At 48.3% G+C, this 18,342-nt stretch overlaps 1 protein-coding gene across 2 annotated transcripts in view; it reads right to left on the bottom strand.

Annotated features, from left to right (window-relative positions):
• The window catches only part of NPRL3 (NPR3 like, GATOR1 complex subunit), a 33,258-nt gene extending 24,254 nt beyond the window's left edge, over positions 1 to 9,004 (bottom strand). The window contains exons 1-4 of one of the 2 annotated variants that reach the window (XM_084271058.1): positions 8,793 to 9,004; positions 5,579 to 5,653; positions 2,605 to 2,758; positions 1,704 to 1,785 (exon numbers count right to left, since the gene is read on the bottom strand). In XM_084271058.1, coding sequence (XP_084127184.1) covers positions 1,704 to 1,785; positions 2,605 to 2,758; positions 5,579 to 5,653; positions 8,793 to 8,921 — 440 coding nt within the window. In that variant the 5' untranslated portion in view covers positions 8,922 to 9,004. The remainder of the gene's footprint in view (positions 1 to 1,703; positions 1,786 to 2,604; positions 2,759 to 5,578; positions 5,654 to 8,792) is intronic. The other variant, XM_084271057.1, reaches the window with a different exon arrangement.
• Positions 9,005 to 18,342: the final 9,338 nt, after the last annotated feature.

Here is an 18,342-nt window from a genome sequence, read left to right as displayed (position 1 = left end):
CTTGTGACTAACCCTCCTTTCAGAAAAGACCACACAAGACTTCACCCCAGAGCTGCTGACATTCAGGAATCCTATTTTGAGACCATTTCTTCTCCTTAACTCAGTAATTATTGTAACCCTGTGTCTGCCCAGCAAGCTTCTCCTGCAGGCATGTTTCCTATTCTCCTGCATGGAGTATTCTCCCACGGAGCAGCAGCTGACCACCCAGCCAGCCGACTGCCCTGGTGACTTCTCTTCCAACAGCTTTCCAAACAAACACACTTTATACTTTAACCAAGTTTGTTTCTTACACCCTGTTCCGCAGTGTCATGCCCAAGAGTCAGACTGTAACTCACACCACTTGTCCCTGACATGCTGCTCGGATGAGGAGACGCTGCCTTATTTGACATTGGGGGGGGGGGCAGCATCGACACGTGTTTCTCCACGGTCAGCCTCTTCCTCCTTATGGCACGGGAGGGTGGGTGAGCTTGGGCTACAGGTTCCTCCAGCCATCGCTAAGTGCCACAAGATGTCACTGTGTCACTAAAATGTCTTGGAAACGGGCTCTGGGTTTGCATGGTCACAAATCCATAGCCCTAGAGCACAGGGAAGGGTAGGCAGGAGGTGAAATTTAATAGCAGAATTACAGGCTATATAAAAACCGCCTTATTTTAAAACTCACTACGGGCTTTGTGAGAGCTGCATTGAGCAATGCACAACAATCCCTGCAAACAGGCTGAAATGCACAGCTCCTGCACACAACAAAGAGCAGCTCATGACAAGTTTCCTAATGTGCTTTGCGATCATTAAATCCTTTAGGCTCTGTGTGCCTTACACCTTACAGGGCTTTGGGATTACTCCTGTCTGCAAAGGGAACTGCGGTCTTACGGAGGCTCGAGGGTTTGTCTGACCCTGTACAATGTGCTCTACAGTCAGCCATGGAACTCACAGTAATTCTCCCACAAACATCCTCATCAAGGTATGTATCATCTTCCTCCCCACCAGAACTTTCCCTGCCACTCTGTCAAGGCCTTTTACCAAGCTCACATCCTGAACACAGGTGTCTGCTTCACACAAGGAGTCAGCACAGAGAAGCTGTCGGGGCAGAAGTATGGTAGAGGTTAGTGCTGGCCCCTGCTGAAGTTCAACACTAACTCCAGGCTCCTTTGAAACCCTTGCCAGAACTTTTAATCTGGTCAGGAAACAGCACATTACACTTTCCATTCTGCTGGGAGTCTCAGCACCTAATCCAAATTCACTGTCCAGACATGCACAGTGTAACCAAATGAAGCCAGGGCAGTATTGGACTTGCCATCAGTGCTGGGTACAACATTTTTCCTCTCAGCTGCAGGTTTAAGCACTTCTACGGAGATATGACAGTCACATCACAACACTTTTCAATTCTACAGCCTGCTCATCATTATGGGCCTCTGTGCTAAGGGAGAAAGTAATCATTCATAAAGCTGTGACAGCCATCACCAACTGTTAAGAACCATAACCTACCCAAAGGGTAGAAAGATCAGGAAAGATGTTACCCAAAGGTAACAGGACAGCGCTCTGCAAGCATTTCTCCTGCCAGCTGACCTCTGCATTGCTCCACCTGGTCTAAACCCCAATCCCACTGAGCTGGCAGCATGAAGAGGTGGGCAGTAACCCAAGGAAGGAGACCAAGAGGTTTCAGGAAGAAGCAGCCTACTGTGAGCTAGGAAGGAAATCCTTCTTACCTGTCGTATGTCTCCTTGAGATCTCTGGCCAGTTTGCACTTGGGTAGGATGTGATGAAAAGGTGACTGTGGCCCTTCAGTGGCTACAGGAGTTTTCAAAACAAGAAAGAAAACAACTGATTTTAAGGCAAATGAATTCCCTCTTCCCCCACTAAGTATCAACCAGTATTTTAGGGACAGAATATGTATCTTTTTAATCTACAATTATCTCTCAAAGCTTTTACAGTAACTCAAGTTACGGGTTAATATAATAACAGGGAATTATTGCCAACTTCTCCTAAACCTCTATTCAGTTAAGCACATGTAACTGTGAATTTGACAAGTGATAATTTTAAGTGTTTTTGGCTTTATACATGTTAGCTTTAATTTTTAATGCTCGCAGCCAGATCATGCATCACTGTCAGCTAGCGCTCACCTTAAATAGTGCACATTATTACAGCAAATTGCTCTGAAGTGCAGCCTGCAAAAATGCTCTGTAAGTATTCACTAGCCATGGTAACAACAGGTAAGAGTAAAATTTCCATACAAGAAGTCTGGTGACTCAGCACACATCATTAAAGGATGGGAAACTTGCTCTGGGTTGGGTGCAGCGGCCTACACAGTCCTTCCGTCTCAGCCTGACAGGCAGATCCAAACGTGACAGTTCAGCACACACTGCGCAGAACTGAGCCAGCAAGAGAAATAAACACAGGACTTCATGTCTACAGCTGACATCTCTGCACAGGGACTGTCACCTTGAGTGAGGCAAAGTGCAGTCAAAAGCTGTTGGAACACTACAGAGTGGCAAAATTTGTTCATACTGATCCCAGCCACAAAAGAAATAAGGTGGCACCATCAGCACTTTCCTGGAAAAATGCTCCTGGGCAAACATCTTTCAGCACAAAGCTAAGGTCAGCACTCACTCTCTGACATGGCAGACACTTCGTCCTGAATAGCTAGGATCAGCTTGGCCTCCCTGGTCAGGTACCGGCAGCGGCGCTCCTCGTGCTGCAAGACGATGGCGATTCTTCGGGAGAGGTTGTGCAGGCAGTTTATCACGGAGGGATCTGCATTGGCCTGCAGGCCACACAGAAAGGGAACAGGTTGGTCATTCAGCCACAGACACATGGAACTACAGCGATGGATAAGCAATCAAATTAATGATCTTTAGTTGATACTAAAACTCAGTCTCTTTGGCAGCTGCACAGGAGGGGAGTCTTCCCAACCAGCAACAAAGCAAAAGCTGAGAGGTGTCCAAAGTTAAGGAGAAGACCCAGGGATCTTTAAGCTTCTCTATGTGCATCAAATGAGCATGGCACCTGGAGTACGACACCCCTACCTGCTTCTGTGTTCTCCAGTTCTTACAGGGTCCTTTGTTAGCAGAGGGACCAAGAACTCAATTACACACAGCGAGTAAAGGAAGTGGAGACTGTGCGATGCTCAGGTGAAATTCACTGGGAACACAAGGACTGGGGCACCTTTATCACAGCCCCACAGCTAAACCGGGGTTTGTCTTACGGAGTGACAAGACAGCAACCAGGTAAGAACTACCAACACATCACCAACAATTTGGTCCCAAACCAGCATGAATTTGGACTGAAGTTTCCAAACATTTCACAAACAGGGCCTAACACTAACACCGCCATCATGCAAGTGCCAGAGTGAAAGTGCTGGAAACTTCTATCGTGTCAGTACAGCTGACAAGGGGGGGGCTTGGGGGTTCCCGTCTAAGCAAGCAGCTGCCTCATGCTTGTTAAGACATTTAAAGGAATTCACAGTTCCAGCAAGCGATAACTTGGCATGGAAGCTACCAAACCGTGAGTCATCATTTTTAGATTCCACTGTTCTTGCTGAGTCACGACACGTTGGTAACCCTGAAGCTGAAACACAGCAGGATGAGTGCTGATTACAGCATTTGGGACTTTGCCTGCTCTGTCTGCCCAGTGCAGATGGACTCCCATCTTTATCTCGGAATGCCTCCACCCACCCCCTGCGCTGTGCTACGCCATGCTTGGAGAAAATTTCCACTCGCTTCTTGCACAGCACCTTCCAGAACCTTGACAGCTCTCTCTGAACTAAGAGTGTCTCGCTTGGTGAATAGGATTTAGTGCTGCAGTACACACACAGCAACAGCAGTGTCATCACGGTGCCAAAACGCAAACAACAAGCAAGTTTTCCTAGGTGGAACACCCAGAATTGGGTTCTAGAAAAGCGTGGGCCAGATATAGTCCTCACTGTGCTTCCCTGAGCTCTTGAGGTGTTGTCAGAGAGGGAACACTGGTTTCAGCCCTTCTGCTTCCCCATGACTGAGCCTGCATGGGTATTTGTATTTGCACATGCAAACCCACACGCACACACACAGCCTGAGCCTGGTGCTTCACCACTATGCCAAAACATCCCAACTGATGAAGCTAAAGTCTCTTCACGTGCAAAATCTAAAATCAACTCCAGTTGTTGCAAATTGGGCACCTCCTGGCCTAGGAGTGGCCCTGAGCACAACACCGGATCCCCAGCAGAACCCAGAGAGTGGTTTCTTGCTTGCTTCAGACTGATTGCTGGGATAACTGTCCTTTGTGAAACCTTGCTCTTCCACTGGGGACTCTGGCTGTGGCCATGTCAGTCACCACTGCAAAGCCAGCGGCAAGAAAAGTACTAGTGCTAAAAGAAAACAGAAAAGTCATTTCACAAGCCAGGGAGCTGGAGGCACTTGAACCATGACATTCCATCCAGCTGAGCAAAAAATTCAACCATTTCCATAAAGACACCTATTGCCACTCCCTCTTTTCATTTGTAAAATGCATACGTGCCACAAAAATAACACGATGGCTCCACAGATGCAATCGGTGGGCTGAGAAGAGGAAGCCAGAGCTCAGAAATCAAATAATGCTTGAGCATAATGAAATTTCTAGAGACTTATACCACCAAACTAGCCAAGCCAGGGTCCCTTAACAAAGACATCGACATCTAATCAAGTAGAGCAGGCCTGAAAACAATTCCAAGCAAAAGCTACACATTTGCTCCAGGTTCCTGTTGAGCATCAAAACTTAACTGCTCTTCACCTTGTACCTTCTTTGCATTTTGACTACTATGGCCGCTGCTCGCTGGCGCTCTGCCTTTGCGATGATCTCACCGCTGCGAAGAGGCAGCTCTCCAGCACTGCCCATTTAATTAAAAAGAAGCCTGGAGGCTCAGAGCCATGGTGTATGTCTCTGTATCACACAGCATGAGCGAGGGCCCAAAGCAGTGCTGTTCCAAGGCAGAGTGGGTTTCTGAATGACTGCACCGGGCAACCTTGGGTTGGCCACAGCCACGGTTGGGACGTGACTCTCCAGGCTGGCCAAGTGTGAGCCGCTGTCCAGCTGCCTCTGCTTCTGGAGCAGAACCAACCAGCAAGTTCTGAGCTGCACGGAGTCACCAGGGCTCAGTGAGGTGTGAGCGCAGCTGTATGGATCTGGCGCTGTGCCGGGCAGGGGTAGCACAGTCAGATCCAGGCACGGCTCAGTCAGACAAACCTCGGTGACAGGGTATAGAATCACAGCCACAGATCACCAGCTCACTGGTTACAGGAGGCAAGACATTTACAGGCCTTGCAACTGTGTTCGTATCCATTTTGCAAAGTGGTCTCCTGCATGCCTTTACGCTCTGGGAATTTAAACCCAAAAACTCCAGAAAATGTCCTGAGGGGAACAACTGTCCTTGTTTTCCACCGGGCTGGAAAGCTTCTCCACTTGTCAGTGTCGTGTTCAACACCATTTAGGTTTGTTGTTTCACATTAAAATATCCCAATGAAGTCAGGCACCGCCTGTTTTACAAGTGATTACTGGAATGTGAGCCTACTGCATTCTCTTACACAACCATGCACATCCCACTGTCAGATGGAATGAAGACAGTCCTTACCCTGAGTGCAAACACCACGTTGAAGAGAATCATAGTGGGCATCTCTCTCTTCGGTGAGGGATCAGTTTTGGATACCTGAAAAACAGGATTTTTTAAAAATCCCCCTGGCTGGTGTGACCTGGAGACATAAGGGTAAAAAAGAAAAGAAAACAAAAAGGGAAAAAGCAGCAGCTGAAAAGCCTGCCCCAGCTCAGTGAGAGTTTGCTGACAGAAGAAAGCAGACAAATTAAATTACACCACCAAAATTTGACTTGTGAAAACTAGAGCAATGATTATAGTGCCACAGTCATCCTACAATCCTGCTGCTTCGGCAACACTGGGAAGACCACAGCTAAAGTTTGGCTGTGATCAGGGGAATGCGTGGCAGTGGAGACGGCAGCCTTAGGAGGTGTTCTTACTGACACCTTGTATCAACACTGGGGATCCCAGATTTACATTTCCTGAGCACAATTGTTATGCATATTGTTAACTGAAGAGAAGCCCTCAGATTTCCCATCCCCTTTCCTAAAATCCCCATCTGGATTGTGTCATGCTGCAAAGTGTTGCTTTTATCAGGAGAAACAGGCTCTAGAACTGCCCATGTCCAAGCTCTCACACCTTCACACGGTACTAAAGCACACGATTTGATTCTCCCTTTCTGCAGGGTTCTCCAGCCCCCCCCACCCCCCATTCTTTCAGCAGCAGAGAGCTTCACCCCAACGCAGTGGGGGTGGGAAGGAGCAGTGAAAACCAGGACATCTGAGCTGAAGAACTCTGTGGATCTCTGGGTCTCTGAAGCAAGCACGGCCACAAGATGGAGCACAGAATCCAGACGACATTCTTGCCGCCCTGAAGTTCCCCACTGAACACCATTCAAGCCTGAGAAAAAGGCTGCAACCTGCCAGACCAAATGCCCAGCACAGGAGCCCAGCACAGGCGCCCAGGTAGATAAGGCAGGCTCTGAGATGGGGCAGACGCAGAGCTGCATCCACCCTTCCTGACAGGTCTCGAGCATCAGCACTGAACTGCTCAGCAGGGACTGGGAATCTGAGCACTTTCACTCTGCAGTCTCAACGTTTGCAGAAACTAACAGAAGCAATGCAGATTCTGAAGTGTGAGTGAAGTCCTATCAAACAGGCAGTGATGGGAGGGTGGTGAAGAAAATTTACTCCAGTGAATTGTTCTCGAGTTTCCACTTCCAGGATGTCTTGGAAACTTCAATAAAGACTCAAAAGCATTTCTGAGTGTAGGGACTGATCCTGTTCCTCCCTTAAAATCAAAAGTCCCACCGCAACTTACATCAGTCAGGATGCAGGCTGCATCTCCTATCAACTCTTGTCCAGGAATAAGAAGAAAACACTAAGCTGGAAAAGAAAATGCTGAAGGAATTTGAAAAATTCAGAAAATTGCTACATGAAAGGCACATGGGATTAAATACTCATGCTCTTGTAACTCCTCAATCTGAGTAAGAATTTGCTGAGTTGTCCCGTGGATTAATTTACTGCAGCACAAACTCTGAGCAGAGACCATGGGGTTACTCCAGTCACTGCCCTTGCTCAATGGGAAATGAGCTGTATCTATCTTCCTCCAACCTGGAAGAGTGTCCTGGATTTAGACACAAGTGAACCAGCATAGAGGGCTGCCAAATCTAGAAGATTCTGGTCGCTAGAAAGTTCTGGGGCGTCTACTGGGGTGATAAGACACGCCCAAAGAGCAGGTCCTACCAAAGTAACAAAAAAGTGTTTACAGCACTTTGTAACCTGGCTTACTTAGAGAGATGCAATTCTATTTAGACAAAGTGAAAATGCAGACACATTTCATTCAGTGAGGGTAGAACTGACTGGAGAGTGGAGAGAATGGGCAATGAGATATGGGGGAAACACAAATTCCCAAGCTCGTTTTACAGCACACTGAGGAAGTTGTGCCTTTCGGACATCAGCAAACCAAAGGAACCTGATGCTGTGAGAGAACAGGCTGCTGCCAGGGCCCTGAGGCCACCAGAAAGCCTATGTGGCCCTAACCATTCCCAACTGTGTCCCCCCACACACCCATGACCCAGCTCGGCTTTGAAGCCCCATTTAAGCTCCTCCCAGGGCCCGTAGGTGTGCCAGTCTCCAGCCGTGTGTTGGATGGACCTCTGTTGTATACATCCATCCTTGCCCCCAGCCCTGTCTCTGGTCCCAGCTCCATTTTGCTCCTGGCCTGTGTCCCTTTACAGACCCCAGGCCCAGTTCATCCCTTGTCTTGGCTGGTGATGGCCTTGCACAGCCTGGGGACGCTCCGTCATCTGAAGCAGCTTACGTGTTTGAGGGCTGAGTCTGGCTGATCCTCCACACATTTCTTGCAGACTCACGACAGCTTCAGAAGTGGAACACTAGCATCTCTCCATGCTTACGGCCAGCCCCTCACTTAGATTTAAGCAGTCTGGTCCTCTAAATATCAAGCAGCCATTGCCAAGAATCTGTTTGCACCTCGAATTATAGATAGAAGGGGTGATAGAATATTAGGAAACAGACTTTTTTTTTCCCTGAAAAAAACGAACAGCTTAGTAAATTTGATGAAAAATGAGGCAAAAACAGTTCAGTGACAGAGATCAGTGTTGGATACCAAAGCCTAGCTCACTCTTACGGTCTGCCAGGCAGACAGAACAGGACAGAGGGTATTTTGCACACAGAAGCATGTAAATTCTTTCCTGGATTTAAGCAGGACCTTGTCCATAGGTGGCAACTGCTTTCATCCAAACCAGGTAAAACACAAGCCACACAGCAAGGTCGCAATGCAAACAGCAGTCTGACTGTCTACAAGAAAACTTTAGACCTCTTGCAACACCCTACCTATTCCAACGGAGCCCTACGAATCATCCCCAGCACCTGATGGAGTTAAAACCAAGGCTGACGTAGTTTCTAACATTTGTGAAGGTTGTTGGCGTGTTTGGGTTTTTTTTTTTTAACTGCCATACCAATTAGAGGTGCTAATAAGCTAACCTGTAGTAACTAACATGGTGAGAAACAGCTTTCTGAGCTGCAGGGCTCACTGTCACTGCTGTGTACCCACAGTGCTTTCCTACAGTGAGCAGGAGGGGTTCTGTGAGTCCCTACACAGCACCCTCAGCGTGCCGCTCCTGGGATTTATCTGGAAGTTCAGTAAAAGACAGCTTTGAGCATCAGGAAGTAAAAACAGGACCAAAAGCAAACATGCACAGTCTGGATTCTCAGTTCCTAACTGCATGGGGCACTGAAAAGGCACCTGCCAGGTCCCCAGAGCCAAGCTCATCCCGTACCTGGCCGAGGGCATGCTGCAGCAACGTGGGATGGCCAACAAAGCGAACGTTATCGATCTTCAGTTCAAACTTTTTGCCACACATGTCTGACTTGGTCGCCAAAATTGTTGCCAGGATGACATCTGAGAACCTTGGAGAGCAGAGAGAGCGGTCATTACAATTTTCAGAAAGCTTACCCCCAGCATGTTCCTCCACACACAGAAACATTTCACTTCCAAGGCTTTTAAATTGCATCTGCATTGCTGTACCTGCAGTACCACCAATTACAGGAAATTACGACCCCCTTAATTACATCTCTCGGATCATCACAATTATCAAACAGGAAGCATTCATGACAAAGGCTGCAGGGTCATGCTTATTTAATTACATGCTCAGCAAAATACATCGGAAAGATTAGATGCAGTTCGCTTAAATATCAAAACAGCTCGAGTTAGCCATTGCCTGGATTTAGCTGCAGGTTAATGAACTTACTAAGCAACTACGTGTGGACACAGCCTGTCACTCAAGCACAACAGAGATCTTTAAGCCACCCAGTATGGCAGAGGGGAAGGCAAGAGAGAGCTGATTAAGAAACACACATTAGCGCCTGTCCCTCCCTTCCCAAATCTCATCAACTTTTGGTCAGCAACCACCAGCACCCTTCTGAGAGCTGCCTGTGGAGTCTCATTGGAGAAACCAGAGACGGATTCGTGACAGGGCAGGCACTTCCCAACACCGACCAAAGCACTACTGGATAGCTCTGGATCGGCAGTGGGAAGAAGGCAGTGTGAGACAGGAGGGCAAGTATCTACAGGGAGTCTGCCATGTAAAATAGAGGTAGCCGCTGCAGATCCTGTAGCTGTGCTTTTGATGGCCTTGCTACATCAGGCCTGGTGTCTACAAACCCTTGTTTTCCTCAGGGGGTCCCCTGAGGCAGCGGAGCTCAAATCCATGGGGAAGAGGACCTCAGTTGGCTGCTGGAGGGAACTTGTTATTCTAGAGTAAGAGCAGTGCAAGGTTTGCTACTGGCAAGTTCTTTCCTCATCTGATTTCTCAGAGGCTCCCATTAACCAAATGTATTTCAAACCAGTGTCTGATGAGATCATTTTTTTAAGAATGAAAAGGTTTATTTCATTTTCTCTATTTACATTCAGGGCTGCATGTCCCTGCCAGACCAACCCCCTCCGCCAGCCAGGTATCCCAGATAACCCAGTATCACTCCGGGACAAGGGCAGGCATGGGTGTGTGCTGCGCTCACCTTATCTCTCGGCCACAACTGAGCCCTCGATGCCCAGCGATGGAACTAAAGTACCATATTCCTGGCTCGCCCTGAATGAGTGACAGTACTACAGAAATTAAGACAAATGCACACAGTGCAGCGGTTTGGGTGTTCTGCCAAGGGGCGTTTATTTTAGACCTATATATGCTGAAGATGTGGGACAACACAGGGCTTGAGGAGCTGTCAGAGCCCCTGGTGTTTGTACAAACAGGTCATCCTGACCACAGCACGCTGTTTATGTTTGGCTTATGGAAGAAGCAGCTCTGGACAACCTTCCAAATCCCTGGCTGCTCCACTCCAAACACAGCTATGGGCGAGCAGGGAGATGGGGAGATTAGCCAGGGACTCTGTGGCGAGCCCACTGGGCTGCACAGCACACAGGGTTCATGAGCACCCTCACACAGGACCTGGACCAACAGTCCTTGGAGATCTCATCATTCAAAAATAGGAGAGGAAGTCACTGCCACAGCAATGAGCTTCCCCCTCTGTCTGCCCCATTAATAGACTCATCACAGAGCCAGGAAGACGGCAATAGCGATGGATCCAAACCAAGCATATGTTCCAGGGGGTGGAGGGAGAAGGAGGTTAAACTAGAAAATGCGTGCTTATTGGTAAGAAATGAGTTGCTCTTCCCTCCCCTGGCCTTGGCAAGGGACACCTTGAGAGCTGGAAAAATGATCGTTAGGGTGACTGTCACCACTGTTAAAAGGTTTTATTTTTACAGTGAATTATACCAGCTGATCTTTTAACAGACAAATGTGGTGCTGAGCAGCTCCCCAGGAGCGCTGGTGACACCCGCAGCTGTCTGACTGCCCCTCCTCACGTGTGGCTCTGGGGGAGCAGGAGATTTAAAGGCTGGTTTTGTAAAGTCCTCGTTATCTTCTCAGGAGCAGAGACTTCTCTTTTTGGGAGAACTCTGCAACTGCAGCCAGAGGACATGGTCAGGGAAGATAACCCCAGGATGGGTTACATGGGTGCTACGTGATGGGTACAGACATGGAGCTCGCTCTGCCAAGAGTGACCTGGGCTCCAGCCCCATTCTCCTCCTCTGACAGCCTAGATTTACTGGGTTTGCTGCCTTGGGGATTTTTTTGCCCCAGCAGACTACACTGGCTATACATTTCCTAGGCCCCATGATAGGGAGAATGAGGGATGGCAGACACATTATTGCCATCATTTCGATTCAGCATTTCACCCTAGAAACAACGCTTTCACTTTAGGTATTTTAATCCTGATTTTCTAATCTTGGTGGTGTATTAAAACGACCTAAAAATACTGACTTATCAGACACTGAGAGTTTGTTAGAAGCAGATTTGGTTTCACAGTTGGGCAGTAACAGTCCCTTTTATTAAATTAGTCACTGCGATTTCCAGAGGAAAGCAAATCTCTCCCAGGGAAATCAGCAGGCAGAAACTAAGTATAAAACCCAAAAGCTCTCATCTGCCAAAAATACCTAACTACTCCTATCAGAAGCTCAACGTGGCAGCAACAGCAGACAATCCAGCAGTACGCTACAAACCACATGAGTGCAGACTGACTGCCGTCACCAGCATCTCCTCTGGAAACCCAGCTGGAACATCAATGGCTTTAGCACACAAAAAAGGAGGGGGAAATGATCCAAAACACAAATTCATTTTGTTCCCTGGGAACAGATAACAATTTTGTGTATGCCACAGGAATTCAAATCAAGGTTTTTATAAAGAATTCCTCTTGGAAGTAGTTTAGGATGGGAGCTGAGTATCTACGTGAGCATCTTTATGTTAAATGGGGACTAGAGATGCAGTTTAACACTCTGGGGCTCTGGGCAGAGATAAGCACTTCTCTCCCCACACGTTCAAAAAGGGGGTGTAACACAGCCATGCAGCTTAGCTTCCTGGGGCACCAAGGACAAGCGACCACAGCAGCTGCTCTAAAACAGGTCTCTGAAGAGCTCTCCATAGTCACTGGGGGATTAAACAGCTGACTCATTGATCTGTACGTTTCAAGTCATTGCTCATTGAAAAGCAATTTTGTTTGGGGCTCCTTGGTGGAATAACTGCAATGCCAAGGCTGGACTTGTTGCATCATCAGAGGATCACAACTTTTCCCAGCTCACAGAAGGGACAGCACCACACCCACTCTGGATAGCCTACAGGAAGCACAGCAATGTTAGTAGGACCGCTGTAATTACCCTAGCATAAACCTTCATACAGATACACCTTTCCTACAGACATTGTGGATTTAGCATGTAATTATCTCATCATTCGGTGTAAAACAGAAACCAGAAACAAAGCACAATTAAAAGGATGGTGAGAAAAGAAAGCCATTCTAGACAAAGGTGATTGTTTAGAACTTTTGGTCTTACCCCGAAACCAATTGCTCATCAGTTAGAGGACATTGGTCTCTGAAATGGGAACATGGCCATAAACACAAAACAAAAAACACAAGAAAATAAACGAGGCAAGTACACAAAATACAAAAGGGGAAAAAAAAGGTACAATATTAAAAACTAAGATGAACTATTAATGGGTTAAACACCTGTAAAGGGAATAAAACCATTGAGCAGAGGCAAACTTTAACAGTAGGTGAATCCCTGGGATATGCTGCAGGTTGAGACTGGTAACAGAGTAAGCATTTCAGTCCTCACTAGCACTGCAACACGTATTTACACCAGCCTTCTTACTTCTTGCTTACCTTAAGAGACAATAGCAGAGGTCGTGGTCTGATTCAGAACAGATTCTAAACCTTCACTTTCTTTCCCAGACTCTCACTAGCGTTTTCAGGCAAGGAACACCCCGTGTCACCCTATATGACTTGCAGCTCTTCACAATTGGTCCCGGTGCTCCCATTCACCCAAGACTCAGAAAAAGAGGATGCCAAAGGTTTATTGTTGCCCACACAGCCAGGATTCTGTTAAGAGCCTTGCAGAGAGCTGCTGCTGCTCCTCCCCAGGGACCCAAACAATAGGTACAAGTCTGGCCAGACTCGGGGCACAAGCATGAAGTCATTCTGTCTGCCTGCCCCAGGCAATAAGCAGAAACTCTGGAAGAACAGGATGAAACAGTTTTCACCGCAAAGAACCTGAAAACCTTCTTTAGAGCTGGTGTACAAAGCAAGGCTCTGTCAACTGCCTGCTCGCATTTGTACCAGGGAAGGAAACACCTTAATGAACGTGAATGTTACATCATTTTAACAGGCAACTGTATGTTGGGGGCTTGGGGGATTTTTTCCCAATAACAAGGGGGAAAAGAAAAAAAAAAAAGACTTGTTTACTGAACCAAACTTCCTAAATATCCTGAAAAAATAATCTGATAAAAGGATTATCCTTTAGACAGAGGAGACAAACGAAAGCTTCCAACAGTTATTTAATCCAAAAGCCAGCACCTTTCTACTGGTCATGTAGCCCATCCCAAGTGACAAACCATACAAAGGGGAGATCTTACAGGCAGGGGGTTAGAGGATGTACAGATGGACAAATGGAAAAGCAGGGCCTTACAGAAAGGCAGCCTTTCAGAATGGGTACAGGGACAAACACTGGAGTCCAGTGAAACGGGGACAGTGGATACAGCAACATTATCAGAGGAGAACTGCTGTTTGTTAGAAAGGGACATTCAGGCCCTTGTTTGTCAGTAACGATCCTTCTTTCATACAGGACTGTTTTGGCCAGTTCATGGTATCAATGCTGACAAACACACTGAACCCCCCTCAGCTAGTTATGCCACTCAAAAATGCAATGTCCGGTGTAACACAGGTTACTGTACCTGCAGCTTCGTTGGAATTTCTGCCTGCTGACCCTATAACCTTCAGAAAAACTACAAAACCCATTTCAAACCAATTTAAGGAAGTGTTACCTTATGGCTTCAAAAGAGAAATGGCCTCACATTTTCTTCAAGAAAAAAATAACGACTGGCAGGTATGTCCCTGAGCTGTGAGGGGTACCTGATGCTCAGCAGCTGGAGGGGCTTTCTGAAGACAGTGAATGAGGAAAGGCTGAGAAGCAGCCAACAGAGACCCTTGCCAGGCAGTCACTGCCAGTGACAGGTTCTTCTGCATGGCACCATCAACACAGCTCAACCCCTCTTGCTGCCTGACTTGCTTTGAAGAGGCATCTGTATTCTGAAGACCCCAACACCCAGCTCTGCTGAGCAGAAGTGAATGCAAGTGAACACACACTAGTACAGCCTAGGAGCAGGGCTGTCAGGGGCAGGCTGCACTGTCCATATAAAACCAAAGGCACAACGGACCAGGACATCGGAGTCTGAAAGAAACCAAATTACGTGTACCAACATGCTCTATGGAAACAGAGTTAAGGCGCCTAAACTGACCTCATTTTGTCCTTTCTGAGGCCACAAAGAAACACGTATATACCTCAACCACTCCAGGAAAGGTCCCCTCAAAAGTAATCGACCTGGGTTCCAAAAGCAGTCCTTACCTAGGACACAACTGGCGCTCGATTGCTGGGAAATTAAAGACAACCCTTGCAGTAAGTCTTGCAGCAACAAACTTTTTAGGAAGAAATTCTTTACTCTGAGGGTGCAAAGGCCCTGGCACAGAGTGCCCAGAGAGCCTGTGGAAGCCCCATCCCTGGAACATCCCATCTTCTCCCACATCTCAAGGCCAGGCTGGATGGGGCCTTGGGCACCCTGGGCGAGTGAGGGTGTCCCTGCCCATGTGGCAGGGGGTTGGAACTAGATGACCTTTGAGGTCTCTTCCAACCCTGACCATTCTGTGATTCTATGCAGGTTACATGCCAGCACATTCCATCTGCTTAAAACCAGATTCAGGAAGATTCCAGCAGCTTCCTCGTGTGAGTATGATTTGAAAGGGTAAGAGCTTTACCTACGTCACTGCATCACATAAATAAGGGCACCACAGACAACATCCAGGAACACGGGTCTGCATTAAGTGGTTCGTCCAACCTGCCAGAATGGCAAAGGCAACAAGAACCACTATCAGACAGAAGCTGGTACCATTCCAACACCGCCTTAATCTATCTAGGGAGATACTAGAGCCAGGGTTTTGAACTGCACCCAACAAAATCCCTGAGACAGCCAGCAAATGTGTGTGCTCAGCCTTCCTAATGCACATATTAGCTGCCATCCACAGCATGGTCTGAAATGCCACTCACCAGTCACCAAACGTACAAACCCACAGCTTGCTCCTGCCGGAGCTGTGCCCTGCACCGCACTCGCTGGGGACACCACAGATGCTGTATTTGAAGGTTTCAAAAATACCAGGAAAGGCAAGAGATACAGTGGCCTCATGCAAAATGTGCTTTTGTAAGACCCCAGTCCTAGAAAAACATACGAAGCTGACAAAGTTCACTGTCACTGGTGATTTTACTTTCAATTAAACCATTCTCAGTCATAAATTTAAGAGCAAGACTACATTTCACAAAGTTAGGATCTAAATTTCATTTGGGGGGGGCAAGTGATGAGGAGTTCATTTTTTACTTTTATATGAGAGCAGAGCAGGAACCACCCCATTTTCTTAATACTGGAGATTAAAACACATACCATAAAAAAGAGCTGCAACTGAATTACAGGCAACAGACTAAAAAAACCCTTTATTCTTTCCCAGATGTGTCTGTCATCTGATAGTGATGAGTTTGGCATCATTCAGATTTCAAATGTGCTACACAAACTATAGAGCCCATTCATATGTACACATGCATGCTGGGCAACACGCTGCCCATCTGCAGTGCGCTCGTTACCCACTCATTTCCTGTAACTGAAAAAGCTATCTTTAAATCTCTGTATCCTTTGGAGCTACTGTTTCACTCCACAGACACAAGGGCTGCTATATCTGGGGAAACAAAATTAGTTATTCATTAGTGCATAGCAATTCCATATGACAATTACATGGGCTAGGGAAGAATTTGAGGCCACTGAATAATATATCCAGTTAGAGGTAGGCAGGTAAAGAATAGTGGAATTGTGCCAAAGTATTAATACTCCTAGCTTTGAAAGGGTAATGTTGCCTTCCCATCAAGCACAAAATACCTGACCTACACCTTGCCCAGAAAATAGAGGATTCAGTAGCATTCCCTCATAAGAAATTACTCATTACTAAGCACTTATTTGCTCAGAACTTGGCACTAAAGCACTTTTTGGCAGGTCATCTTCTACACGGTCCCAGAGCATTTGCCTTCTGAACTAGCACGCAATACAGCAAGAGGCCATCTCTCCTGTGTTTCAAACTCATAGGCAAGGAGAAATGTTTCCCTACCTGGAGTCCCCATCTTGATCTTCTGTGGTTTCACCAGCGCTATTCACAGCATATCGACTCCTTGGTTTATCTGCAACAGGGAATAAGGACAGCTCTTCCATGACAATCTCCTTCAACTGTTTATTAAAGTAAGAACTTTCAGAGAATACTTGTGCATTAAGAGAATACATGCCTGTGCCCTTCTACAAAATGCCTATAACAGAGATCAAAACCAACCAAACAAAAACAAGAAATATTAAAAGCAGAAAGCCCTTTCCTTTTTAGGTAGAAGTACCACATCTTGGGTTTTTCTTCTATTCTCACTCAAAGATTTATTTAAAAAAGAAGGAGGTTTTCACCTTCAGAGGGCAAAGTTAAGAAAGCAAAACATTCACAGAAACAACAAAATTTTGCTTTCTTAACTTTATCCTCTGATAAGAATAACTTTGTTGTTTCTGCCACATTAACAGCTTATAGTTTGAGGCAGAGCAGAAAATAAAACTCTGACACTTCTCTTGTTAATGGTCAGGTTTCAGGACAAGGATAACATTCCAAAAACACCCCTGCGGTCACAAGTACTGAAATCAAAGAGCAGGAAGGGTGCAGGGGAGCAGCAACCAGCCAAAACCCCCACATTTTCAGATTTCACCAATAAAAAGAGGTTTGAAGACAACTCTCTCTCGTCAAGAAGTGACTCACAGCCTGGACAGAGGCATCAAGCCTCTCACGATGTGCAGCTGTTGACCCATGACCCAAGTCAAACAGCCTCATCACCACGGCCACCTCAGGCCACACAGGCACGCACCAGCCAGGCAGGACACCAACCCTGGCAGCAGCACCACGGGCTCAGCCATCCTGCCCTGGCCCCAGCAGCTCCCCAGCCACTGCCAGGACCAACTCTGGCCCCAGCTGCTGTCCCGGCTCAGGGATGTGGGAGAACAGAGACCACAGCCTGGGCTCCACAGAGGCCAGCAGGCACCTGAGCCAGCCACATTCAGCATTCCAGAGGAAACAAAACCCCTTCACCCCGTTATTCAGCACAGGGGACTAAAGCCTCTCAGTTTCTACCCTCTCTCAGTCAAGGCTCACTTAGCATCTCCCAAATCCCTTCCCCAAATCTGTGCCTCCACTTCCCACCCTGCTGCCTCCTTCCCCTACAGCCCCAAAAATCCACATGGCTTTGGTTGACCCAGCCCATGACAGCATCCAGTAACGGGGAGCTTTGGTGACCAGGGGGATGTGAGGAGGCGTGTGAAAGGGTGTGTGAGGGGGTGTGTGAGGGGGTGTGAGAGGGAGTGTGAGGGTGCTGGGGCGCCGGGGTATGATGTGTGAGGGTGCCAGGCCGCAGAGGGGCATGAGGCGTGGGGTGTGTGCCAAACACCACGGGGCGTGTGCGGGGATACCAGGCCCCGACGGGCGGCAGCGGGGCCCGGCGGAGCCTCCCCCGGGGCAGCCCTTGGCCCCGGGCCGGGCCGGACCCCGCGGCGTCGCGCACTTACTGGCCTGTGCGGCGGGGTGCTCGGCGCCGCGCTGGAAGGGGAAGCGGAACAGCAGCTTGTTCCCGCGGCTGCCCGAGCTCACCAGGATAACGCTGATGGGGCTGGTGCTCTCGCCCATACCGGCACGGCACGGCACGGCTCGGCTCGGCACAGCCCAGTCCAGGTCGGCACGGCCCGGCCCGCAGGAAGGACCCCGCCGCTGCCGCTTTCCGCTTCCGCCCCTACACGCGCTTTGACCGCGGCTGCCGGCGGGGCGGAGCTGCCGCTGCTGCCGCCGCTGCCGCCGGGGCAGGCGCGGGGCTGGCGGGCCGGAGCTTCCCGGCCGCGGGCTGAGCGCTACCAGCCCCGGCAGCTCGTGCCCCCTTCAGCCCAGCGCCTCACACCGCCACAGCGCAGTGTCCCCAGTTCATTCCAGCACCTCGCAGCCCCGTAGCCCCTCCCCCCAGTATAACTCAGCACCCCCAGTTCAGCCCAGCACCTCACAGCCCCACCTCGCGCTCCCACTTAAGGAGAGGGCTCAGAGTTTGGCCCAGCACCTCATGCACCCCCACACGCAGCACTC

This window comes from Gallinula chloropus, assembly GCF_964237585.1.
Source record: "Gallinula chloropus genome assembly, chromosome: 15".
Taxonomy (NCBI): Eukaryota; Metazoa; Chordata; class Aves; order Gruiformes; family Rallidae; genus Gallinula; species Gallinula chloropus.
This window is presented reverse-complemented; position numbering and strand designations above follow the sequence as displayed.